The sequence below is a fragment of the Bubalus bubalis genome, chromosome 5 (genome assembly GCF_019923935.1).
Source record: "Bubalus bubalis isolate 160015118507 breed Murrah chromosome 5, NDDB_SH_1, whole genome shotgun sequence".
In the NCBI taxonomy this organism is placed as follows: domain Eukaryota; kingdom Metazoa; phylum Chordata; class Mammalia; order Artiodactyla; family Bovidae; genus Bubalus; species Bubalus bubalis.
This window is the reverse complement of record NC_059161.1, coordinates 55,290,252-55,317,599: the sequence shown is the minus strand read 5'-3', so window position 1 is coordinate 55,317,599 and position 27,348 is coordinate 55,290,252. Positions and strand designations below refer to the sequence as shown.

At 45.0% G+C, this 27,348-nt stretch overlaps 1 protein-coding gene across 1 annotated transcript; it reads right to left on the bottom strand.

Moving 5' to 3' along the window:
• On the bottom strand, window positions 1-27,348 carry HHIPL2 (HHIP like 2). The gene is made up of 9 exons (XM_006057278.4): window positions 26,496-27,348; window positions 21,657-22,309; window positions 20,416-20,559; window positions 17,567-17,898; window positions 15,939-16,065; window positions 10,782-10,927; window positions 4,643-4,724; window positions 1,615-1,697; window positions 1-909 (listed from the first exon to the last, which is right to left on the bottom strand). The coding sequence occupies exons 1-9, from the start codon at window positions 26,811-26,813 to the stop codon at window positions 494-496; spliced, it is 2,301 nt and encodes a 766-aa protein (XP_006057340.4). The 5' UTR covers window positions 26,814-27,348; the 3' UTR covers window positions 1-493.

Sequence of the window (27,348 nt, the reverse complement as noted above, 5' to 3'; positions counted from 1 at the left end):
TAGGCACAATGGAACCACCTTTATTATGCTATTTGCCAGGGCAAAACAGTAGTCGCCGGAGGTACAGAATAGGACCTGCCCTTATTCAGACCCTGAGCTTCAATGAGGGCAAAGGAGATGACCGCTTTAGAAGGGGTTCCCCTTGGGAACTTGCCACTACAGGCCTCCTCTTAGAGCTGGGAGGAAGCATGGGAGAGACATGGTTCTTAAGGCAAACTGGTGAGGCACATCAGATTTCTTAACGCCAGACAAACATCAAGGAGCTCAAAGAATATATGTCCATTTGAGCCAGTGTTGATGTATCACTGTTGCCCACAGGCACTTACAAAGCAAAATGGAAACACGCGGTGGGATTTGAAGCAGGCTTACAGACTAGTGCACATGATTATCGAGGTGCCCTGGCCAGGTGGGGATTGGTCTCCCCGCAGAAGCAGACAAGGAGCATCCGTTCAGCTGGCAAGACACGGGGAGAGGACGACCCGGCCACCCTAACTCAGGCTCTCTCTGCCGGCTCCCACCTCCACCCCCAGCTTCCTGCACGTGTAAAGTCATGTTCAGCAGCAGCAGCTTCCACGTGGTGAGGTGGTTCTGGTCCCCTGAGCGGCCACCTTGACTGAAGAGGCGGAGGGAGACTTCTGCCAGCTCGTCTCTGCTGTGCGGCCTGCCTGGCTATGCCACCGGGGCGTTTGGGGATCCCTTTCCTCTTCCCCTGGGGGCCTGGGGACCACACCCTGGCTCTCTTCTTTGCACCAGGCCCTGGAGATGTCTTCCGGCTGCTTGTGGGAGAAGCTGGCTTCTTGAACGAGTCTTTCTGAGATGAGGCCCGGTTTGGACTGGAAGCTAAAGTTGCACTGGACAGTTTTCTAGCAGCTTTCTCAGACTGCTCCTTTAGCAAGTCCAAGACCATCTCTGGAAATGAGCATTAATTTAGGAGAAATATTAGCCCTGGAAAGCAGCTGTAAGGAAAGTGCCACCCAGGAATCCTATGCCCACTTGAGGGTTCTTGAATATTCTTGAAATTCTTTTGAAATTAATATATTTAATTCCCTGGCCTTGATCTAAAGAGATGACTTTTGTAATGGGGTAACTCCAGTAATGCATACCTGTAGAATAGTGCCCTTAAGACAGCACCTCTCTTCCAAAAGTCTTTCCTGACTCCCCACCCTACCCCAAGGAAGAGGTCCTCACTCTCGGGGCCCTCTCAGACCCCTGGACATCCTTCTAGCCAGAATCTTAGTGTTCTTTTATTTCTTCACTTGCCTGTACTACCTGCCCCCCTCTCCTTCGGTTCTAAACTCCCACAGGTCAAGTTACTGGTGCATCTACCCCCCGGGATTAGCACAGGACTGCTGTAAAGTACTAAATGAAAGAATGAATACATGAACGACTGAATGAATGAATGGACTGAATGAATGAATGAAGGGCAGCACGTGCTGCCCCCTGGTGCACAACCAAGACATGCAGACTGAGCCACAGGCTCTAGTCCTCACCCAGAGAATAAGCCTTAGGTGAGAAAATAGGACCTGCCACCCCGGGACGGCAGCTGTTTGCACGGAGCACTGTAGCCAGTGCCTCGATGCCAAGGCCTGAGCCTAAAGACAAACATGGACTCACTGGCGAGTGGCCTGAACTGGACCCGCTTACTCTTGGTTTTCACCGGCACTGGTTTGTACTTGCATTTGCCTGGAGGTGCTCTCCTGAAAACAGATGGAAAAAGTGAGGACACAAGACTCTGAAGACAGAACCAGGAAATAGGTACAGAGTTGTAAGAACGGAGGCCAGCCTTCCCCTCCCCACAGGGATGGGACAGATGAAGCAAGGGATCTTCAGTGAGCTCAGGTGGAGAGGAGGAAGGACACGGACATCACAGGGACACAGCAGGCCGTTGGGGGGCAGTGTGCAGAGGGGGTTGGGGCAAGGGCGTGGCAACAAAGGACAGGGTTCAAGTCCCAGGGACCACAGGCAAGCCTTGCTGAGTTTCAACTTTCGCAACTATAACGTAGAAAAAATAATAGCACCATCCTCACAGGGAGATGGGGAGGATTAACTAAGAACTGTGTACTTGGCACACCAGAAGTGATGAATGAATAACTTGTTGTTATTGTTATTTCGGGAGGTTGGTTTGGTTTTGGGGGTTTTTTTTGGCCACATTGCGTGGCATATGGAACTTCCCTGATCAGGGGGTCAGGGGATTGAACTCATGCCCCTTGCAGTAGAAACATGGAGTCTTAACCACTGGACAACCAGGGAAGTCCTAAATTGTTTTTTAAATGAGATTTTGAAAAACACCGGGAGCAGTGGTCAGAACATACAAACGCTCTGTGGGTAATGATGGGAGTGATGGTGATAAGGAGGAGAATGACGCTCTGCCTCTGCTCTGATGGCAGTGGTGATTCCCTAAGGAAAATCTCTTCAGATACTCACTGCGCAGCCCCTTAAGTAATGCCAGCCCCTCTGCCTCCTAGTATTTTGATTCTTAAACTGCTGTCCCCGAGTGCATCTTCTGAAATAAAAGGGGCTTTGCAGACTAGGAGCATTTCCAGCTACTTGGTGGCAAAGCCAAGATTCATACCCAGCATTCAGCATTCATACCCAGCTGGGATGGGTGCATTTGGTGCAAAGATGGGCTGCAGAATTAAACACAGCAGAATCGGGATCCATTGCTACAGAATTTTTTTTTTTTTTAAGTCTCAATAATTCAAGTCATCATTATAACTGAACTGAATGGGCGGCGCTGAAAAGACTTTGATCCAGAAAGAGGGATGTGTTCCTATCCTCTGGCCCCTCTAACTAGCTCTACCTAGGGCAAGCAATTGAAGGTAGTAAGGCTCAGTTACTCTAACCTGCAGATTGAGGGTGTCACCCTGTCTCGCTAGGGTTCTGCCAGCATTGAATATCAGCCTGCATGCACAGCACGGTGCCTGGGACACAGAAATGCCTGGATAAATGTCAATGTCTTCTAGGTGGAACAGCCTTCACAGTTGCCTTATGACTGACTTCTCTTGCTGCCAGAAGTGAGCTAAATTATCCCCTAACCTAATCAGGAAACTTTCAGAGGAAAGAAGAGGGGATTCACACACCTGTTGTGTGAAAGAGGTTGATAGAAAGAGCAGAAAACTCCCCACACAGTCTCTGTCAGTCACCGGAAGCACTTTAAAGACCCTGGGTTTGCTCCAACCCCAGATCACAGGAGATCTGCATGGAGGAGACGTAGCAGTGGAGACAGCTCAGTCCCTAACTCACCCTGGCAACCTTTCCCCCATCAGGAGAGGCCCCAGGCACAATCTTGAGGACAAAGCCCCTTCCAGGAACTTCTGAGAACACCTAAAGGGAGCCCTATTGCCAAGAGGAACTGAGCTAGGCTGGGCTTCTGAGCCCTCACCAGTAGCTGGACTGAGCTGCCAAATGTCCTCTGAACTACCCCAGATATGGTAACATAAGCCTCAAGGGAAGTCCTCCTTGGCAGGTCTACCTTCAGGCTGATTTGTAGGGAGACTTTCTTGCTTTGGGTAAGAATCCTGAGATAATAATAAATCCAGTTCACTGCCCAGAGCTCTCAGGATGGATACCCCACATCACTCTCCCAGGGACAGATATGGACACACACTCAAAAACCTCACAAATGGGAAGCTGTAGTTTGGCATTTGCCAGATGAGTTGAAGGTTGGTTAGTCCCTGAGAGAGGTGGGCAGAGAAGCAGAGTTACACATCATAGAGTTCACTAAGTGAATAAACGCTGTCCCTGAATTCTGGAAACAATCAGGTGGAGACACAGAGAATCCTGACAGTTGAAGATACAGCTGCTTCTGGGACTCTCCTGGGACTGGTCCAAGACTGTACAGATGCCAAAACCCAGTGATGTGCGAGTCCTCTATATAAAATGATGGAGTATTTGCATAGAACCTACACATCCTCCTGTATACTTTAAATCATCTCCAGATTACTCATGATACCTAAGAATGCAAATGCTATGCAAATAGTTGTAAATATAATTGCAAATATTACAGAAATTGTTGCCAAGGCATGGCAAATTCAACTTTCGCTTTTTGTAACTTTCCAGAAGTTTTCAAGATATTTTTGGTCCACAGTTGGTTGAATTCACAGACATGGGACCCACAGATATGGAGGGCCAACTGTATTTGCCAAAGACCAAGCCACGGAAGGGCAGCAATATTTACTCAGGTGGTCAGAGTTGTACACCACTGTCAGATGATCCCAGACAGAAGTTTCCAGAAGTATATTTTTAAAAAAACAAACAAACAAGGGACTTCCTTGGCAATCCAGTGGTTAAGATTCCACACTTCCACTGTGCAAATTCAATCCCTGGTCAGGAAACTAAGATCCAGTGTGCAGCACAGTGTGGCCAAACAAACAAACAAGACAGGAGCCACAGGCCTACAACTAGTCATCCTATAAAGGCTCAAGATCTTCATTTTCAACCACAAAGAGATCATTTCTCAAATATTCCATAACTGTCCTACACTTTCGCCAGTCCAATCTGCTTTGAATCTAAAGCAAAGATTTGCTTCCTTGATCACTTCTATTGATAGTAATTCTTGGGGAGTGAGGACTGTCTTTCTGATCGGCCATGGAGATAAGGACTAATCCAAATCACCTGAGAAGAAAAGGAACCCAAATCTCACCTTGATGGGTCAACAAATTTGTAAATGGATCCGTGTGGTGCATAGGCACTGGGGTAAGAGGTGGCCAAGAAGTAGAGCTCCCCTGAGAAAACAGGAACAGACCATCAGGACAGGGACACAAGGCAGGGCCCAGACAGCTAAACACACAGAAAATCATCACCAGGGGGTTGTGGCCCTGAAATACACGAGCCCCAGGAAGGGGTCCCCAGAATCCCAACTGGGGAGAGGCCTCAAGAGCTGTGAGCTCCCCAAGGAGAAAGTCCATCTCAGCCCCCAGACCACCTCGGAGTGCCACCCAGCAGAGGCATGTTTCTGCTGTGCGTGCTAAGTTGCTTCAGTCATGTCCGACTCTTTGTGACCCTATGGACTGGAGCCCACCAGGCTCTTCTGTCCATGGGATTCTCCAGGCAAGAATACTCGAGTGGGTTACCATGCCCTCCTCCAGTGGATCTTCCCGACCCAGGGATCAAACCTGCATCTCTTACATCTCCTGCATTGGCAGGCAAGTCCTTTACTACTAGTGCCACCTGGGAAGCCCATACGTTCCATAAACCAAAGGCTTCTCATCTCATTTATCACCACTTTGCTTTCAGAAACTTCACCCCAGTGAGTCTCCATCTCCCTCCCCAGCTCTTCAGTACTGATAAGGATTCTCTGTGAAACCCAGAGACAGGCGAGCTACAGGCTGAAGACCACTTATTATTGAGTTGGTCAAAGTTCATTCAGGCTTTCCATAACATCTTCCAGAAAAATCCAAACAATCATTTTGGCCAGCGTTGTTCAATCACTAAGTCGTGTCAGACTCTGCAACTCCATAGACTGCAGCACGGCAGACTTCCCTGTCCTTCACCATCTCCCAGAGTTTGCTCAAACTTGTGTCCATTGAGTCGATGATGCTATCCAACCATCTCATCCTCTGCTGCCCCTGTCTTCTTTTGCCTTCAATCTTTCCCAGCATCAGGGTCTTTTCCAATGAGTCGGCTCTTTGCATCATGTGGCCAAAGTATTGGAGCTTCAGCATCAGTCCTTCCAGTGAATATTCAGGGTTGATTTCCTTTAGGATTGATTGGTTTGATCTCCTTGCAGTCCAACGGACTATTTGTTACCCCTTCTTTAGGGTTTCCCTGATAACTCAGTTGGTAAAGAATTTGCCTGCAATGCAGGAGACCCTGGTTTGATTCCTGGGTCAGGAAGATCCACTGGAGAAGGGATAGCTACCCACTCAAGTATTCTTGGACTTCCCTTGTGGCTCAGCTGGTAAAGAATCCGCCCACAATGGGGGAGGGCTGGGTTTGATCCCTAGGTTGTGAAGATCCCCTGGAGAAGGGAAAGGCTACCCACTTCAGCATTCTGGCCTGCAGAATTCCATGGATCATATAGTCCACACGTCAGACACGACTGAGCGACTTTCACTCACCCCTTCTTTAGTGCATTGGTCCCTGCTCCCTGCCCCTCACTTCACTTTGACCTCCAGCTCTACCTTCTTCAGTCCTGGCTTCCTTGTGTCCCATGATCTTCCCCTCACTCCTCAGTCCCTCAACTTGGTCTTCTCCACACCCTGAAGAAATCACCTCCACCCACTGTTCCCGTCATCTCTTTCACAAGGGCCCCTGTTTCATCCCATTTTCTCCTGTTTGAACTCCAAAAAACACCATTCCCTTCTCATAGTAGGTACCTCATTCCACCTCGTATCACAGTCTCCTATGAGAGACAATGAAGAGTTGATGAGCCCAACTTCAACTAGATAAATCTGAGTCTGAATTCTGATAACACTCGTTACCATCTGTATTGTCCTGGGCAACTTCTCCACCTGGGTAACCCTCATGTTATTTATTCATTTGTAAAAGAGAGATAAGAATACCTCCCCTGATTATTAGGTATTGAGTGAGAAAGTGTTCAATCATGGACAGTTCCTCTTACTTCCTTACGTCTCTGTTCACTGTGATAGCTTTTTGAGCTTGGCACAATCTCTGTCCTACCACCGTGGATTTAATACTCTTGCTATCGTGTGCTTCATGCAAGCCCTCTCGATTTATGGAAGGAAACATCTTACCAAGGTACAAACTGGAAAAGCCTAGAGCTTTAAACGGCTCTGGGCTATTTAAACAATCTTCTTCCTTGAAGTTGTGGTGAACAGTGACTAATATTTGTTTGAGGCCAAGTTGTGAGGCTAATGTTCTTTGCAGAGCCCTGCACACAATGTAACAGCTGCCTGTTAGACTGGTTTTGTGGACTGACCCTATAATCTTCCCCTTGTAAGGGGTGGTGGGGGTGGAGGTCTGAGGAGTTAGGACAAACCTTTCCCTAGAGGCAGTTGGCCCCTCTGATTAGAAATCATTACCTCATCCGAGGTGATGCTGGCATGAGATAAATGATACCAACATGTACACAGGTCACCCTTAGGCACAGGTCCCTCCAAACCATGCAATTTCTGGTCTAAAAGAATTGGAAACCCTGTGTTGCTGCATATTCCCTACACATGACTATAGTTTTTGTAAATTATATATCCTAAGCATGCCATAGACTTCCCATTGTATTTTTAGAAGACAATGCTAGACGTGAATTTCATCTATAGGGTCTAACTGGCATTTTTAAAGCATTGTTGTTGTTTAGTCGTTAAGTCATGTCTGACTCTTCTGTGACCCCATGAACTGTAGTCTGCCAGGCTCCTCCATGTGTGGGATTTTCCAAGCAAGAATAGTGGAATGAGTTGCCATTTCCTCCTCCAAGGGGGATCTTTCCCACCCAGGAATTGAACCCATGTTTTCTGCATTGCCAGGCTGATTCTTTACCACTGAGCCACCTGGGAAGCCCCTTTAGAACTATATTTTAGGGTAAGAACAACACACCAAAAAACTGTAACAGGCTATATAAAGCAAAACATATGCAATATGAATTTACTGCAATCATTATGACCTCAGCCAGCCCTCTCGGGAATGTGCTTCCGTGACTGACATTCAGAAACCCAACCCATCAGAACTCAGCCATACAGCCCCACGCCCACCATTTACTCCATCTACTCACTCGTTTATTTGTGCCAGCTGTCGGCTGGAAGAGTCAGGAAATAACTGTAGCAACAGTGAGGGCAGAGCTCTGGTGCAACTAAAACGGGGCTTATCACACTCGGTTCTAAATATGTCAGTAATGGGAAAGACTCTGACACACACAGAAAATCTGAATCACTGAGCAAAATCATAAAAGCATGCAACTCTGAAGGAAATAACTTGCCTTGGGAACAGCCACTCTGGTTTTAGGGCTGCCCTTTGGGCAAAGTCTGGCTTGGAAACACCTTGGCAAGTCCACTCCATCAAATTCAGCCAAGGACACTTTTGTTTGCCAGATGTACTGAGTGGTGTTCAAAAACTGCCTTGTTTTCTCCTGCAACAAGTCTACAGGCTAAACAAACCAAGCCACCAAAATCTGGCTTTTCTGTGGCCTCCTGAAAAGGAACAAGCCATAGAACATGGCAGCCCAGGGACCCTGGGAAGGCTGCCTCCAGGGGTCTCCAGGCTCTGAGGGCTCCAGCCTCCTTGGGGCACCAGTAGGGGAGAGGCCCCACTGCTGACATGGCCTGTGGCTGACATTCATTTACATCATCCACTTTCCACTGAACGTGCCAGCCTGTGGTTTCTCCCCTTTTTTGTATGTTTGGATTTTCAATTTGGAACTCACTAAGACTTTTCTCTATTAAGAATGCTTAAATTTTCCAAAATATCATCTGCTTCTATAAAATATTTATCTCAAACTATCTATTCACCAGGTATTTGAGGACTTCCCTGGCAGTCCAGTGGTTAAGACTCCTCACTTCCAATGCAGGGGGTGCAGGTTTGATCCCTGGCCAGAGAACTAATATCCCATATGCCATATGGCATGGACAAAAATAAATTTTTTAATTAATAATAATAATAATAATAACATAAGCTAGCTGAGAGGAAGGCTGCAGCTTCTGACTGGCTTTCTTTATGTCCCACTCAAGTGAAGCTTTTGTACAGCCACCCTTGGGTCAGAGTGGAAAGAAACCAAACATTGAAGAAACCATCAAGGCTCTGGTTAGCACTTGTAGAGAGTCCTGTGGAGAAGGCAATGGCATCCCACTCTAGTACTTTTGCCTGGAAAATCCCATGGATGGAGGAGCCTGGTTGGCTGCAGTCCATGGGGTCGCTAAGAGTCGGACATGACTGAGCGACTTCCCTTTCACTTTTCACTTTCATGCATTGGAGAAGGAAATGGCAACCCACTCTAGTGTTCTTGCCTGGAGAATCCCAGGGATGAGGGAGCCTCGTGGGCTGCCGTCTATGGGGTCACACAGAGTCGGACACAACTGAGGTGACTTAGCAGCAGCCGTAGCAGTAGAGAGTCCTGTGTCTGGAAGAGACCCCTAAGAGATCATTGTGTTCTCTTCCGTGCCTCAGAGCATGGCTAGATGCAATGCCAAATACCGGAAGGATCACAGGCCTTGTCACCACTTACGTAAACAAAATAAACCTTTAACTTTCAAAATGACACATAACTTATATAAAGCTCAAATTAAAACTTCATTTTCTGAGTTAACAATTTGAGGATATTTGTTTTCTCATTGTTTGTTTTGTATGGGGATTTTTTGTTTCCTTTTGTTTTGTTTTTAACTTTTTATTTTATATTGGTGTTGAGCCAATTAATAGTATTGACAGTTTCAAGTGAACAGCAAGGGACTCAGCCATGCATATATATGCATGTATTCTCCCCTAAGCTCCCTCCCATCCAGGCTGCCACACTGAGCAGGGTTCCCTGTGCTAAACAGTAGGTCCTTGTTGGTTATCCATTTTATTTTATATTTTTCAAAATGGGAATATAATTGCTTTACAATGTTGTGTTAGCTTCTGCTGTACAGCAATGTGAATCAGCTATGAAAGTGAAAGTGTTGGTCGCCTAGTCATGTCCAACTGTTTGCAACCCCATGGACTGTAGCCCACCAGGCTCCTCTGTCCATGGAATTCTCCAGGCAAGAGTACGTTGCCATTTCCTTTTCCAGGAGAGCTTCTCGATCCAGGAATCAAACTCGAATCTCCCACATTGCAGGTAGATTCCTTTAATGTCTGAGCCACCAGGGAAGCTGTGAATCAGCTATAAGTGTGTGTATATATATATATAAACTTATATATATATCCCTGTCCTTTTGAATCTTCCTCCCACCCCCACCATCTCACCCATATAGGTCAACACAGAGTGGATATTTATTAAAGCTAAATCCCTCTTTCCCTTCACCGCTCTCTCTCATACGTGCACAAATGCCTTGCTCTGCTGATGCCCTTAACATACACCTAATGGCTCTAGTGTGTAGCCTCCTACCTAGCTGTCTACCCTTTCCCCAGATCTCTCAAGAAAGAAATTCTCCCTTGTTCATTCACAGAAGTTTCCTAACAAACTCTGGGCAGGATCAGGAAGAGCCCAGCCCAGCTAGTGGCTGATCATCAGAGGTGCTTTCTCTCAGGCAACAGCAGCAGGATAAATACCCACTGTTGGCTCTGTCTACATTTGTATAATCACAGATTAGAACAGTCCTTCACAGTCAAAGGACTGAACAGACTACAGTGCAGACCTTGGTCTACCTGCACAGTGAGCTGTACAGCCAACCAAGAAGGGATAAGTTGGCATAGTCAGTCTGTCTTCCTCATTGGTGAAATAAGCAAAATAATTACATTATGGGGGTGTCGTGATTACTAAATAAGATTTTAAAATGTGAAGTGCCTAGAACAGTATCCAGTTCATTATAAAAGGTGGGCAATAGTGAAAATAGAAGAAGTGGTAGTTTCTATTTAAATAATAAGAGTAATAATAACAACAGCAATGATAATTAGTATATAAATGTTTGGGGCTTCCCAGGTGGCTCAGTGGTAAAGAATCCACCTGCCAAGAAGGAGACGCAAGTTTGACCTCTGGGTCAGGAAGATCCCCTGGAGAAGGAAATGGTGACCCATTCCTGTATTCTTGCCTGGGAGATCTCATGGACAGAGGAGACTGGTGAGCTACAGTCTCTGGGGTTGCAGAACAGTCGAACATGACTTAGCAACCAAACAACAACATAAATGTTCAGTTCACAATGCCTGTGATTATCTAAGATCCAGTAACCAGAAATCAATAAACTGTTAACATTTGTTACCTGCTTCATCTTCACCAAAGGAGATGATAAACTTGCTGTGTGTGCTGATCAGCCCTGGGAAGGCACAGGACTCAGTGCTGCCCAGGCAAATGTCCTGTTTCTTCCATTTCTTGGTTTTTCTATCTTCCTGCAAAGCCATAAGTCGACTAGATGAAAAGTAAAACCTTATATTTTAGGAATCCATATGTCTACCCGGCAGGATATTTTTTTTCCTCCTAGAATCTGGGAATCCTGGAATACTAGGACTGAGTCTCCCATAGGAGGTCAATAACTAACCGCCCTTAGGAATCAAAAAAGCTGCTTCAGAGATATTTCTGACACCATCTTGCCCTGGATGGGGAAGCTCACTTGCTATTATAAGAGGAGTTTGGTGTCCTGTGAAGCTTGCACCACCACAAAAGACTAATTTTTATTAGCTGGATAGTTGCTCATCATCTCTAAGCCTCAGTTTTCTCATCTATAAAATGGTGGATAGTAAGAGAATGTACCATAGGCAAGAACTGTTAAGGTTAAATAAGATAACATATGTAAATATTCATAAATTACCAATGTGCTTAGCATATAGTAAGGACTCAAAACAAGTAGCTATTATTATTATTATGTCTGTAGAGTAGCAGTTTACTTCGTATTCCACTGTCCATCTATCTGAACTAAAAGAAGGTTTTTTAGAAGAAAAGGGAGAGAAAATTGGGTAACCAGGGGTATCAGCTGAAAAGTTTCATAGAAACAGAGATGCTCAACCCACAGTAATTCTAGTGCATAGAATTCAATTAAAAATCACTGCATATCTGTTATGTGTGGGGGTGAAATGGTGGGTAGAGGTTATGGGGAAAACATAAAGAACAATTAAATCCCAAAGATCTGACAAATTCCTTGACAGCAGACTACAAAGACTCACTCAGATAGAAATAAGCTGAGTAGCCTGTGTCTAGAGATGGAAATGGCAACCCACTGCAATATCCTTGCCTGGGAAATCCCATAGACAGAGGATCCTGGCAGGCTACACTTCATTGGTCAGAAAGAGTCAGACATGACTTAGCATCTAAACAACAAGCCTGTATCTATTAAAGAAACTGAATTTGTATTTAAAAGTCTCCACAAGGAACACTTCAGAGGACTTCTGGTTTCCAGTCCAGCATGTAACAAGCTTGGAAGTCAGCACACCATCCTAAAATAAGCAAAAGACTGAAAAATCAACAACTTCTTAGATTCATAAGAGAAGCGAGGTCACAGGGAAAACCATTGCCCCCAAAATTAGAAAGACAAGCAGGAAGATACAGAGAATCACAACTTACAGAAAATCAGAAGCACAAACCTTCACAGGTATCAGTTCTGGGGTTGGAAAACCTAACATGTAATTGACAAATTGCTAGAAGTTCCATATGGACAAAGCGTGAGTTAGACAGAGGTGTCCAGCCATCCAGGGTCCCTACACTTTTGTGAGTTTTATCTCCAGGAGCTTGACCAGTTTCCCAAAATAAATATCAGGAAAAATCTGCTTGTGCTTCCAGCAGGAGAAGGGGGAAAGGAATCATTTTGAAATACACCAGTGCTTTCTGTTTCTCTTAACAAATGTCTGTCCTCAGGAGAAACTAACCAGAGACTAACCTGCCAGGATTTTATCAGAACCTCACAGACCTGGGATAAGGAAGTACCTAACTCTAGCCAACTCTAGCTGTCCTGTCCCACCTAAATGTGTATGGAGGCAGGAGGGCTACTGAGAAACACTGATGAAGTTCACAGTCCAGAGCCTGCTGCTGCTGCTGCTGCTGCTAAGTCGCTTCAGTCGTGTCCAACTCTGTGCGACCCCAGAGACAGCAGCCCACCAGGCTCCCCCGTCCCTGGGATTCTCCAGGCAAGAACACTGGAATGGGTTGCCATTTCCTTCTCCAAGGCATGAAAGTGAAAAGTGAAAGTGAAGTCGCTTAGTCGTGTCCGACTCCTAGTGACCCCATGGACTGCAGCCTACCAGGCTCCTCCATCCATGTGATTTTCCAGGCAAGAGTACTGGAGTGGGTTGCCATTGCCTTCTCCAGTCCAGAGGCACAGGCTCACTAAAAAACTCAGACCTAATCATAAGACTAGAACACTTCCTCTCCCCCACACATCACCACCACTTTGCTAAAGACCAATTTACAGCAGTTTCTTTTACCCAGTGCCTCATACCTGGCAATCAGGAAAAAAATTACAAGGCAAAAAAATGTAGTTTGAAGAGACAGAACAAATGTCACAACCAGATTTGGATGTGGCATGGGATGATGGAATTATTAGATTCAGAATTTAAAACAACTATGATTCATACGCTAAGGGCTCTAAGGATAAAGCAGACAGCATGCAAGAACAATGTAAGCAGAGATAAAGAAACTCTAAGGAAGAATCAAAAAGAAATGCTAGTGATCAAAAACATCATAATTTAAATAAAAAACACTTTGACAGGCTTATTAGTAGACTGGACATGGCTGAAGAAAGAATCTGAGTTTGAGAATATCTCAATAGAAACCTCCAAACTGGAAAGAAAGAGAAAAAAGACTGACCAAAAATTAAAAAAAAGAACAAAATATCCAAGAAAAGTGAAACAACTTTTATTTTACAACATAAAGTTGTAACATAAGCATAACAGGAATATCAAAAGGAAAAGAAACAGAAAGAAGAGCAGAGAAATATTGGAAACAATAATTATTAAGAATTTCCCAGAATTACTGTTAGATATCAAACCACAAATCTGGGAAGCTCAGGGAATACAAAGCAGGATAAATTCTTTAAAAATTACTTATAGGCAGATCTTATTCAAACTATGGAAAATCAGGCATAAAGAAAAAGAAAATCTGAAAAGAAGCTGGGAATGGAGGGGTGGCACTTTCAGTATAGAGGAACAAAGATAAAAGTTACATCAAACTTCTCTTCAGAAACCATGCAAGCAAGAAGAATGCAGAGTGAAATATTTAAAGTGTTTAGAGAAAAAAGTCACCAACCTGTACCTGGTGAAATTATATTTCAGAAATGAAGGACAAATAAAGACTTTCTCAGACAAAAATTGAGGGAATTTGTTACCAGTGCATCTACCTTGCAAGAAATGTTAAATGAAGTTCTTTTGAGAGAAGAAAAATAATATCGGTCAGAAACTCAAATCTATATAAAGAAAGGAAGAGTATCAAAGAAGGAATAGGTGAAGGTAAAAATCAAAACTTTTTTTTTATTCTTCACTGGTCTAACAGATAGAAGTTAGTTCAATATACTAACAACAATTACAACAATATACAACAGCAACAATGTATTTAATTATGTATGCTTATGTATACAGTAAAATAATAGTATTATTAAATTATAAAATGTTAATAATTATTATATATCACTGTTATAATTATTATATATGCTTATATATAAGTGAAATGAATGATAACAATTAGGGACAAAAGGGAGGAAGTAGGATTATTTTTTTATTGTAAAACACAGACTACCCAGGAAGTTTTGTAATGTTGTTTGAAAGTGAACTTAGCTTAGTTGTAAATGTATATGGCAAACTCTAAGCAACTCCTTAAACAAGATTTCAAAAAGTAGTATGATCAATATGCTAACAAAGGAGAGAAAATGGAATCAACTAAAATGTTCAATTGAATCTGCAAAAGGCAGAAAAAGAGTAGAAGAAAAAACAGAAACAAAAAACAATATCAAAAAATAGAGGAGTAGTGAGTATAGTAGATATCATTTCAACCATAGCAATAATATCTTTGAATGTCAATGGTCTAAATGTACCAATTAAAAGACAGAGATTGCCAGAATGGATCAAAGAATAGGGCCCAACTACCATTAAATGGTCATCTACCATTAAACATCAGATCTAGATGGCTTCACTTGGAAGGAAGAAACACATTTTACACAAATTAGTCCAGATAATTAAAGAAAAGGAAATACACTTTAACTCATTTTATAAAGCTCACGTTAACCTGAGGCCAAAATCTGACAAAGGTATTATAAGAAAGGAAAGCTATAGCTCATCTGTTTCTTCATGAACACAGAAACATTCCAAACACATTAGCAAGTTGCATTCAACAATATATTAAAACAAAAACAATATATTAATCAAATACAACATGATCAAGTGATAATTTTATCCCAGGAATGCAAGATTGCTTCAGTGATTAAAAAAAAATCCATCAGTGCAATTCTCCATATTAACAAACTAAAAATGAAAAAGCCTCATGATTCTCTCACTAGATGCCAAGATACATATGACAAAATGCAACATCGTACCTAATACAAACCCTCAGCAGACTAGGAATTGAAGGAAATGTCCTCAACCTGATAAAGGGCATACACAAAACCCAGCTGACAGCATCAATCTTATTGGTAAAAAATCGAATGCTTTCCCCCACTTCTATCCAACATTGTACTAAACGTTAAAATGAAGCAATAAATCAATAAAAAATAATAAAAGGCTTCCAATTCAGGAAAAAAAATAAAGGTATCCATGTTCATAGTGAAATTATCTTCTACATAGAAAATCCAATAGAATAAACAAAAAAGTCACTAGAACTAATAAGAAATTAGTTACATGTTATGAATTAATATATATGTTATATATATGCTGGATATATATTATACTTGTTATATATATATATATATACACACATATATAGCAACATTCAACATAGCATCAAACACTACGAAATACTTAGATGTCCAAGACCTTTTACACTGAAAACTACAAAGCTTTGCAGCAGTTTTATTCACAATCCCCCCAAAGTGGGGACAGCCAAAACATCCATCAACAGGAAAATAAATGAATAAACTCTGGCATATTCATGCAGTTGAATGTTACAAAGCAATAGAAGAGACAAACTACTGATACATGCAAAAGCATTGACAAATTTCACAGACATTACTCAGTGAAAAAAGCATCTATGATGAGAGTGGTTATCTCTGGCTAATGAGGGGGTGGTGGGGAGAAAGGGATGGTGTACTGACAGGCAATAGGCAAGAAGGAACCTTCTACAGTGATAGAAATGTTCTTCATCTTGATACGATTAGTCTTAACACAAGTGTATACATTTGTAAAACTATACAGCCACACTGTTAAGACATTGAATGTTGTGATATGCAATTTATACTCCAATTAAAATGTTGAAAAAGAGAGAGGGGACATCAATCCTTCCTTACCCACTCATGAAGTCCCCAAAGATGTATAGACCATTGAGATTTGGGGATTCACATCCACGGTAGACGTAGCCTCCAGTGACTGACTTGCCCACTGCATGGCCATAAGCATAGATCGGCAGAATATCGTCTGTCCAGGAACAAGGAAAAAGAGTGTCATAGCTAAACCTGGGAGCTTCAAGGAGGAAGAAGGCAGTTTTTAAAACCAATTCCCTTACTGAGTGGAGAATGTTTCATCTCTTGGTCTTTGGGAGGACAGAAAGCCAAGTAAATCATGTTTATCTTCTCAACAGACCAGCCATGATATTCATGAGCTTCCCATTTGATTGGCCTCAGAAAGCATAGAGGAAGCCTAAAGTTCCCTCATCTGTGGGGCAGTGACCTGGAAATCAACACCCTTAAATTTTCCCCCCAGGTCAATATGGCAGATACTAAGGTTTAGGATTTGGAATATTGTAAGGATTGGATGACTGCTTTGAGACCTTCTCAGGACAGACCATCCCCTGTCCTCCACCTGCCTCTTGTCTACAGAAAAACTTTAGCCAAAGAATAAATTTAATCAGGGGAATGAAAAAATACAGAAGCAAGGAAAATAGTCAAACAGAACAAAATAATAGTAATTTAGTCATTAAACTAAATCAAGGACCTTTAGTTCCTCCTCAAAGTCTATACATATATACTGAGCCATATCCTTTGAGCATATAATCCTTTCAGTATTATAATGAAACTCCCACCAGATGGAAGAAGTTAACTACATGATGGCCAGACTGTAGCCATAACATAAACTGCTCCATCTCCCACAGTTCCAAGAACTGGCCTCAAGGAAATGGAAACAAAGCAACCCTGGAACTAAAGATTAACTATACTTAAAACAATCAAGATAACTCTGATCAGACCCACCCTGCATGACCAATTTCAAGAAAAGTGTCAGAGATGGCTGTCCTGTCCTACATAGCTTTCTCCCTCCACCTATATGCCCCTGAAACTCCCATTTAAAATTCTTTCCCTGGTTAGCAAGGGGAAATTGGTTCTTTAGGACACTATTCCACCTTCTCCCCAGGATTGCCAGCTTCCTCAGTAAAGCTATCTTTCCTTGCACTCAACACTTGTCTCTCAGTATTGGATTCCTAAGTAACAAGCAACCGAACCTGAGTTCAGCAACAGAAGGACGAAAAGACCAAGCAATGGTGATAAAGTCAGAAAAATTAGAATTTTAAGCCAGATGGAGTTTCTAAAGCACACCTTGATGACTGATGTTTAGGGACTGTATACGGGATATCATTTCAGTGGCAGTTCCAAATAAATAAAAACATACAGCCACTTATTTTCCTTTGAGGATGGTTCAAAATTGTATGCCTGAAAAATCATGTGAGTAACTTATTTGGAATATAGATTCCTAGGTCAATCCCACCACACCCCCAATCCACCCAGGATTCAATTCATTAGTTGGCGAGAAATGCCCCGACTTTCAGGTGCCAGTGGCTAGAGAACCACTGAGAAGCACGATTCCACAGGACACAAACAAAGGCACTGTAAGGACCTGCAGCACAAGACACTCCCAGGTTTTATTCTCCCACCTCCACCCGCAATTCATTCCACTCACTCAAGAAATAAGAGGGCTTCTCACTTACCCAAAGAGGCATTTTGACAGAGCTTTTTGTCGTAACATTCAAACCCCTCCTTTGCCCTCCAGCCATAGTTTCCACCTTTAACAATGATGTCAACTTCTTCAAACCGGTTCTGTCCCACGTCCCCACAGAACATCCGACCTCGGCCCTGATGTGTGACAGGGTCCCCTCGGTCCACGGCACAGCGCCACATGTTTCTGATCCCGTAGGCGTAGATGGCGGGATGGGCCCCCGGCTCAGAAACAAATGGATTGTCCATGGGCACTCGGTACCGCTTGCCACCTGAGCCGGCCCCATTCACATCGATCCTTAACACTTTCCCCAGCAGGGAACTTCTGAAAGGAAGAAGGCCAGAAACAGGAACAGGAGAAATATGAAGATGTGAGATTGCTGGGTCACATGATGCTGCTGCTGCTGCTGCTGCTGCTGCTAAGTCACTTCAGTCATGTCTGACTCTGTGTGACCCCAGAGACAGCAGCCCACCAGGCTCCCCCGTCCCTGGGATTCTCCAGGCAAGAACACTGGAGTGGGTTGCCATTTCCTTCTCCAATGCATGAAAGTGAAGTCGCTCAGTCATGTCCGACTCCCAGTGACCCCATGGACTGCAGCCCACCAGGCTCCTCTGCCCATGGGATTTTCCAGGCAAGAGTACTGGAATGGGGTGCCATTGCCTTCTCCAGTAAGTACCACAGACCCACTCTATATTGTCCCCACAATTAACAATACTGTGCTATACAGTACTGCACACCTAAACTTTTTAAGAGAGTGGATCTCAGGTTACATATTCTAAATAAAATAAAACATCTCAGAACTGGAGGAGATGGCCCAAGATAGTCTACTGAGAGTGGATCTCAACTGACAACCAAGAATCACATGGGGAGATAATACACACACACATACACACACACATATATATATATGTGTGTATATATATATAGTTAAGACTTTCCAATTTTTGACTCAAAGAGAACTATTAGGCAAAAGTCTGATGCAGCCCCAGTCCCTGTGACACTGAGCAAGTTGCAGCTTCAATTTTTCTATTTTTATAATGGGGTGGTTTCTCTCAGGTTTGGTTTAATACTTTGAATTTTTTAAAGGAACTGGTTCTATTCTTCTTCATGTAACAATGTGGGCAGTAGAAAGAACAGAGGCTTTTGATGACTGTGGTCTCTGAGCCTAAGGAAAGTTATGACCAACCTAGATAGCATATTCAAAAGCAGAGACATTACTTTGCCAACAAAGGTTCCTCTAGTCAAGGCTATGGTTTTTCCTGTGGTCATGTATGGATGTGAGAGTTGGACTGTGAAGAAGGCTGAGTGCCAAAGAATTGATGCTTTTGAACTGTGGTGTTGGAGAAGACTCTTGAGAGTCCCTTGGACTGCAAGGAGATCCAACCAGTCCATTCTGAAGGAGATCAGCCCTGGGATTTCTTTGGAAAGAATGATGCTAAAGCTGAAACTCCAGTACTTTGGCCACCTCATGCAAAGAGTTGACTCATTGGAAAAGACTCTGATGCTGGGAGGGATTGGGGGCAGGAGGAGAAGGGGACGACAGAGGATGAGATGGCTGGATGGCATCACTGACTCGATGGAAGTGAGTCTGAGTGAACTCCAGGAGTTGGTGATGGACAGGGAGGCCTAGCATACTGCAATTCATGGGGTCACAAAGAGTCGGACACGACTGAGCGATTGAACTGAACTGAAAGCAGGGGAGAGTAACACCACTTTGCAGTGTGGCTGTGATGTAAGGGTTAAATGAGTTAGTGTGCATATAGCATGCCATGCAGTTTCTGACATACAGTCAGCATTCAACAAATGCAAGCTCTTTATTATTACCAACCCTGATATTTTTATTACTAGGGATAACGAGAGCCACAGGCTTGCTGGGTACAAAGGGCAGAAGGATCACATGACCTTCCTCTAGATGGCACAGCCTCGCTGGATTGTCTGAGTTTGAATTCTGGTTCTGCCCTATACTCTCTATGACCTTGGATAGACTACTTCACTCCTCTCTGCCTTTATTATCTTGTCTGTAAAATGGCTATCATAACACCTATACTTCATAGGATCCATTCATTCCAAATGTATTTATGGCATGACACCATTGCTAGGCACTATTCTAGGGGCTGGGAATACATGAACCAAGAAAAGAGATTAAAATTTTTGCCCTTGTCAGAATTATGTGCTCAAATAAACATAAGGTATTTAGAATAGCATTGGACACACAGTAAGCAACAAATATACATTGCTGTTGCTTCTGTTAGCCTCATTAACTAACTACTCATGTATCTTCACGTGAGACACAGTGCCTGGAACACAGTAGTCAATAATATTGTTGAGCTGAATTGAACTAGATGGTCAGACCATGGCATAGTAAATAATGTCCTACTCATATATATTAAAAATCTTGAATTTATCTTTATATGGCCCTCTGAGAGTCATGTTGAACATCTATAATATTAATTATAAAAATACATTATGCCTGAAAAGTATAGGACAGAATTTCTCTGGTGGTCCAATGGTTAAGAATCCACCTTCCAATGCAGGGGGCATAGGTTTGATCCCTGGTCAGGGAACTAAGATCCCACGTTTCACGAGGCAACTAAGCCCACAGGCCACAACTAGAGAGACTGAGAGTTGCAGTGAACAATCCCACATAAGGCCCGAGGTTGCCAAATAAATAAATATTCCAAGTAAATATTAAGGAAAAAAAATAAGAAAATAAAACCAAATGTTCTACCCATTGTGTCAACAGAGGAGACTACATCTTGCAGTAAATGAGTTGGGTTTGACCCTCTGCAGATTCCATCTCAGCAAAAACATTACACCAGGGCAAGCCTGCATCCAGCTTACTTGTTCTGAGCATTTCCAAATTTGCCGAAGGGATCCCCAGCCTGTCCTCCATCCCCAGTGAATATGTACATATAACCATCTAGGCCAAAAAGAAGTTGTCCACCATTATGATTTGAGGCTGGTTCTTCTATCTCCAAAATGACCCTGGAAGGAAAAAGAAACCACACTTTGATGAAAGCTGATACAGCATCCTCTTGAGACATCCAGAAATGACTGGCCCAAGCCAGCCAAGGACCACAAAATGGGTAGCTCGGCAGCCCTGGGACACCCCTCGCTTCCTAGTATGACTGCGTCATGAATCTTTTTTTTTTTTTTCACATCCTGACTTCATGTGCTGTAGACACAGCGGGGTAACCATCACCTTTTCTGGTGTTCAGCCTTACTCTCTTCTCTACAAGAACCACCAGTCCCATCCTTTGGACAATCTAGCAGGGGTTAGTCTATCACTTCTTCATGCTCTTTTCAATCTCTAAACCTGTCTGTATGGGAAAAGCGAGATAAGGCAGAATGGAGTAGGAAAAAAGGGTGGAATGGTGGAGCAAAAAAGCATGAGCTTGGGGTTAGTTGGAGCTGGGCCCTTCATCTGACCAGGCTTAATTACCTTGTGTCAAGCTTTCCGGAGAGGATGGGAATTCCCATGTTCAAGATAAAAGGCCTGAGATCTAATGGTCACACAATAATCAGAGGCTACTGTTAAATTTAATGTGGATATTATCTAAAATCATTTCTCCAACCCTTATGGCCTCTGGCCTTTGCTTACCCTCTATAAAATCAAGCAAGCATGGTTCTAGGTAACTGTAAAGATGGGTGGTTATAGTCATGAAGACCATCCACTCAAGATTCTAACTTGGGTTAACCCACTAATCAGCAATGACTTTTGTCCTCATTATAAGCTACTGCTGCTGCTAAGTCGCTTCAGTCGTGTCCGACTCTGTGCGACCCCATAGACGGCAGCCCACCAGGCTCCCCCATCCTTGGGATTCTCCAGGCAAGAACACTGGAGTGGGTTGCCATTTCCTTCTCCCATGCATGAAAGTGAAAAGTGAAAGTGAAGTCACTCAGTCATGTCTGGACTGCAGCCCACCAGGCTCCTTCCATGGGATTTTCCAGGCATTGCCTTCTCCCCATTATAAGCTAGTAGATCTAAACCCAGGGAAGTTCCTCTATTTCATCTTAGAGGACCAACTGGCAATATTTTGGAACACAGCACACAGTTGCAGACTCTCATGCGTATGCCTCACCTCTCTGATTTGGGATCGGCTTTGTTGGGATCAGCCCGAGAAACTCTCATCTCACTAATCCGGATCTTCTCTACCCTCTTCTTGCCCAGGCATGAATAATAAATGTAGAACTTGCGGTTATGGCGGAATCGGGGATGAAAAGCCAACCCCAAAAAGCCTCTCTCGTCCCCAATCCAGGGAGTGGTCAGCACGAGGTTCTTGAGGTCCAAGAAGGGTTGTTCCAGGCGACTCCCATCAGGCAGATAGACCCACACCACCCCCACCTGCTCGGCCACGAAGAAGCGGTGGGTGCCGTCCCCAGCGTGGACCATGGAGACCGGGTTCCTCAGCCGGTTGGCCACCTCAGCCAAGCAGAGCTGCAGGCAGCCCCGACGGTCCTCGGCCACCGCCCCCAGGTTGCGGTTGAGATGGTCACTCCTCAGGATGTTGGGGAAGCAGTAGTCCTTGTCGGGAAGGTTGAGGAGGTGGCAGAAGCGTGTGCCATCCTTTCCAGGGGATTCCTGGAGGCGGCGGTCATTGGTCAGCAGGGCGATGGCGGAGTGGCAGTTCGAGTGGAATGCAGAACAGTAGTCAGAGCAGAGGCCAGGAAGGTTCTGGAGGGGCGTGCGTGGGTTCTCAGCGTCGTAGAGGTGGGCTGCGTAGGGGGAGCACTCCTGGAAAAGAAGAGTGACCTTAGCCCCCAGGCAGACTGGCCATGGTAGGGCTGGAACCAATTTTTCTCTTTTCAAGGATTTGACTTTTTTTTTTTTAAAGAATTTTTAAACCTTGACTTCACTTTGGTTTTATTACAGAAATATTTCCCTCTTGATGCAATATACTTATTTTAATTTTATAAAGTCATACCTGTGTGGATGTTCTAATCAACTTTATGTTTTGAGCAAAAAGAGGGAAAACAGGCCTGGGGAAGAACCAGGATTCTGGAGCTTCTGTTACCAACTACTGAAAAGAAAGCTCTTCTTTGGGACCCATATTTTCTACCCAGTTAATGCTCCTGGAAAGTAGAAAGGGAAAGAAAGTTCTCTCGGATTAACTGTAATTATAACTTTGCTCTTGACACATAGAGTTTTGGTAAATGATCTTTTTTTTTTAATAAAAAGAGGTAGTACCAAATGTCTCATCTTTCCCTTTTTTTTAAATTATAAGTGCTGTAAGATTTAATTTCTTTATGCACATCTGAAGCAGTGTGCCAGAAGTTTTACATTTACTGAATCTCAGTACTGGATCTGTGTGAGTCGCTCAGTTGTGTCTGACTCTGTGACCCAATGAACTGTAGCCAGCTAGCCTCCTCTGTCCATGGAATTCTCAGAAAAGAACACTGGAGTGGGTTGCTGTTCCCTTCTCTAGGGGATCTTCCCGATGCTGGGATTGAACCCGGGTCTCTTGCATTTCACATACTGCAGGCAGATTCTTTACCATCTGAGCCACCAGAATCTGTCATGTTAATTATTTAATTTTTCTGTGCTTTTCCATATGTTAATTTTTTTTCTTTCGCCACATTGTACAGATGTGCAGTGTGTGGGACCCTAGTTCCCCAACCAGAGATGGAACCTGTACGGCCTGCAGTGGAAGCACAAAGTCCTAACCACTGCCAGGGAAGTTCTAGTCAAAATATTTTATAATTTAAAAATAAAATTATCAAAATGAACGTGCAATGTATCATTCCCAGAGATGAGGCATGTAGTGATTTCTTCTCTTTGATGAAAGGCAGAGGCAACTGCAATCAAGAAAGTAAGAAAGGCCCGTTTTTGTTTGTTTTGTTAATTTTTGGCTGTGCTGGGTCTTGGTTGCTGCGTGGGCTTTTCTCTAGTTGCAGTGAATAGGGGCTACTCTGTAGTTGTGGTTCATGGACTTCTCACTGCAATGGTTTCTGTCTCTCGTCACGGGCTCTAAGGTGCGTGGGCTCAGTAGCTGTGGCACATGGGCTTAGTTGCCCTGCTGCACGTGGAATCTTCCTGGACTGGGGATTGAACTCATGTACCCTGCATTGGCAGGCAGATTCTTAACCACTGGACCACCAGGGAAGCCCAGAAAGGCCAATTTAAAGGGAGTGGTTGGGGCCGTGGAGTAGGGCAGGGTCCACTCTGGAAGCTGCTTCTGATCATGGACGCCTCCCTGGCACCTGCCAGCCCAGGGCTGTCTCATTCATATCTGTTCTCTCATCACCTAAGAGAGGAATCAGCAGCATTTCTCAGATGTGTTGAGTTCCCCATTTTTTCTTATTTCAACCCTGATTGCAGATTTGCAGAGCAGCAGACTCATCGGGAAGAACAGAAGAAAGAGCCCAGGGATTCACAGCATCTCTCCCAGAGCTGTTTCCATTTAGGAGACTTGTCAGAGCCGCTGACAAGAAGCCAGATAGATGAACTGCTCTGAGTCCCACCTGACTGACCTGTCCACTCCTGGGGAATGGAAAGAAGAGAGATGGAAGACAAAAATAAGGATAAAATACCCAGGAACAGAGGAGGCTGTGGACAAGTAACCACCTGCATGGCACACTCTTAGGCATCATTTAGAATCTGCACAGCTGCCTCTACTCAATCAGCTCAGGAACTATCATTTCTGTCTTAGAAAACAAAGGCCCAGGAACAATCTCTCCTAGGCACCAGGCACTGTCCTCTGCCCTGGGGCTGCTGACAGTGAGTGAGATGCCCAATGGCGCTGTCCTGCTGGAGCTTATGCTTGCCCTAGGTCAGGGAACCAGTAAGTGGATCGGCCAGGGCTGTTGTGACTCGACTTTGGCATGGTATGATCAAAACGGCACGAGACTTGGAGCCTGAGCCTGTGGATTTGTGCCACGGCACTCTTTGACCGTGAATAGTGAAAGTGAAAGTCACTCAGTCATGCCCAACTCTTTGCAAGCCCACGGACAGTAGTCCATGGAGTATCTCCAGGCCAGAATACTGCAGTGGGTAGCCGTTCCCTTCTCCAGGGGTTCTTCAAAACACAGGGATCAAACTGGGGTCTCCTGCATTGCAGGTGGATTCTTTACCAGCTGAGCTACCAAAACTCCTAATTCTGGGACTTCCCTAGTGGTCCAGTGGCTGAGACTCCTCGTTCCCAGTGTAGGGAGCCTGGGTTCCATCCCTGGTCATAGAACTAGATCCCACATGCCGCAACTAAATACATAAATGTTATTAAAAAACAACAACAACAACAACAACCTAATGCATAAAATGGGGGTCCTAGTAGCTGCCTGAAGAATCATTGCTGGGAACATACTGCATATGTGGGGAAGAAAGAGGGAGAAGAAATTTAAGTTGTGAAATTTAATAAATATTAATAGATGCGTGTAGGTCATTGTTTTCGTTTTCAATTTTTTTAATTCTTATTTATTTATTTTTGGCAGTGCTGAGTCTTCCTTGCTGCACAGGCTTTTCTCTAGTTGCCGAGAGCAGGGCCACCCTAGTTGTGGTGTGCAGGCTTCTCATGGCTGTGGCTTCTCTTCTTGCCAAGCACAGGCTCTAGGGTTCGTGGGCTCAGTAGTTTCCACTCTCCGGCTCTAGAACACAGGCTCAATAGCTGTGGCGCAGGGACTGCTCTGCGGCATGTGGGATCTTCCCAGATCAGGGACTGGACCCGTGTCTCCTGCATTAGCAGGCGGATTCTTTACCATTGAGCCACCAGGGGATTTCGTTTTCAATTTTGCTGAAGCATAGTTGATTTACAATGTTGCATTAATTTCTACTCTATAGCAAAGTAATTCAGTTATGCATACGTATATTCTTTTTCATATTCTTTTCCTTTATGGACATGTGTAGGTTATTCTTATTCCTCAAATCCCTGAAACAGGAGAGCTGCTGAATTTGGCTTTCTGAAACCTCATGCAATAGGGAAGGGGGAGGGAGGAGACATTTTTATCTGGGGACTTCATCCAGAAATGGAGTCTCAGTGTTGCTCATAAGAGCCGGGCTTCTGCCCAGATGGTTATCCCAGAGTTAATTCTCCAGGAAACAGCTGAAGGGCAGAGCCTGAGGTGAGAGAGGACAGCCCAGGGTGATGCCTCCCAGGTGGCTGGCTTCTGTTCCATTCACTTCACAGGGAGGTGAGGTGGCCAGCTGGCTCTGGGATCACAGTGGGAGAGCCAAGTAATTGCACTGACATGCCCGAGGGGCTGGGGAGGGGGTTCCAATCTGCCTGGATTTGCTGTCTCACCCCCAACCCATCAGTAGAGTGCTCCTCATGACAGCTTCTTTCCTCTGCCCTCCAACTAGGCTCTCCCCGGCATCCCTGAAGCCCTCTTCCCACAAAGTCTGTCTGCAGCCAGCATCTGACATGGGATCAGGCTGAGCCCCACAGAGGTGATGTCTGCCAGGGATGTGGGTTTTGGCCACTAGAGAGCCAGGAGAAGCAGAACCTCTGAGTAATTGCCACTGAGCAGCTTGACACTCTCCCAGGCCAGGTTTGGAAAGCTGGGGAAAGCCCCCCTCATCACACCAGAGAGCCCCTGGTGCAAATGACCCAGCCGAGGACTGTATCCCAACGGATGCCACCACTCTGTCCACACGCTCCATGAGCACCCACGGGAGCTCGCAGCTCTCAGTGCCCTGTAGGGAGGTCCCAGACCGCAGCTGTCCCGAGCTCCGCAAATAATACACCAGGGCCTGCAGGACCCCGGAGGGAGAGCTTTGGGAAACCAAACTCCAACTTAGTGTGCCCGTCCAGAGCCCTAAGTCCCAGGTGAGGGCAGCCACAGGTGAGTCTCTCTCAAGGGCTGGGCGCCCAAAGAGCCCTCCCCCCAAAACCCTCACCAGCCATCCCAACGTTGTATCAGCTGGGGCTGGAAGGCAGCCTCCAAAGCTGGCTCCCTCACCTTCCCGCAGGGCTCCTGCTCAGGCCTACCTGGCAAAGGATGTCTTTAATGTACCCGCCACACAGCTCATGGCCCTTTAGGTCGAAATATTCCATGATGTCCCAGTACCGGGCAGCGATGCGGTGGTCCTTACGCTGGTCACAGCAGCCGAAGGACTCATAGTCAGAGCAGAACTCGAGATGCTGGAGGGGCTGGAAGGGGGGCCGGTAATCCAGGCACTGGGGGTGTCCCTGCAGCAGCCCCACCTGGCCCAACAAGACTATGAGGCTGAGACAGAAAATTCGAGAGGTGAGGAGCCGGGGCGTCCACCGACTCCAACCACCCCTGGGAATGGACCTTCTGAGCATCTTGCCCTGGGGACACTCTGGCTACTGCGTGCTCAGGCTGGCTTCCTGCTTCGGGCTGGTTCCCTCACTCCCGCCCCCGCTGTTTTTCTTCCTTCCTTCTCTTCTCTCCTCTGAAGGTTCACTGAGGTGGTTTCTGAAACATGTCCCTTCTGGGAGCTGGACCGCTGTCTCCTGTGAAAGCGGTGAGCAGCGTCCAGTCCCTGCCAGTCCCCTAAACAGGAAACTGGTACAGCCTGCTGGGAGTGTAGTTATCCGGGAGCCAGCAGAAAGGTACAGTGATGTCCACGGCCAGATGAACTAGTTTATTAAAACTGCAGAGAATTCCTATGGGAAATTCCCACTTTGTTTACAGCCCCGTTCCCAAGCTGAGCAGTCAGGATCTCCAAGGAGAACAGCACACAGTACCCGGTCCTGGACAGCACGGTGGAAGACGGTGTTCCAGTGTGCCTTTCGTGCCAACAGCAACACGGGGAGCTCGGGTGTGGATCTGGGAAGACGGAGGCGGGGTGGGGCAGGCAGCAGGGCCCTGCAGTTC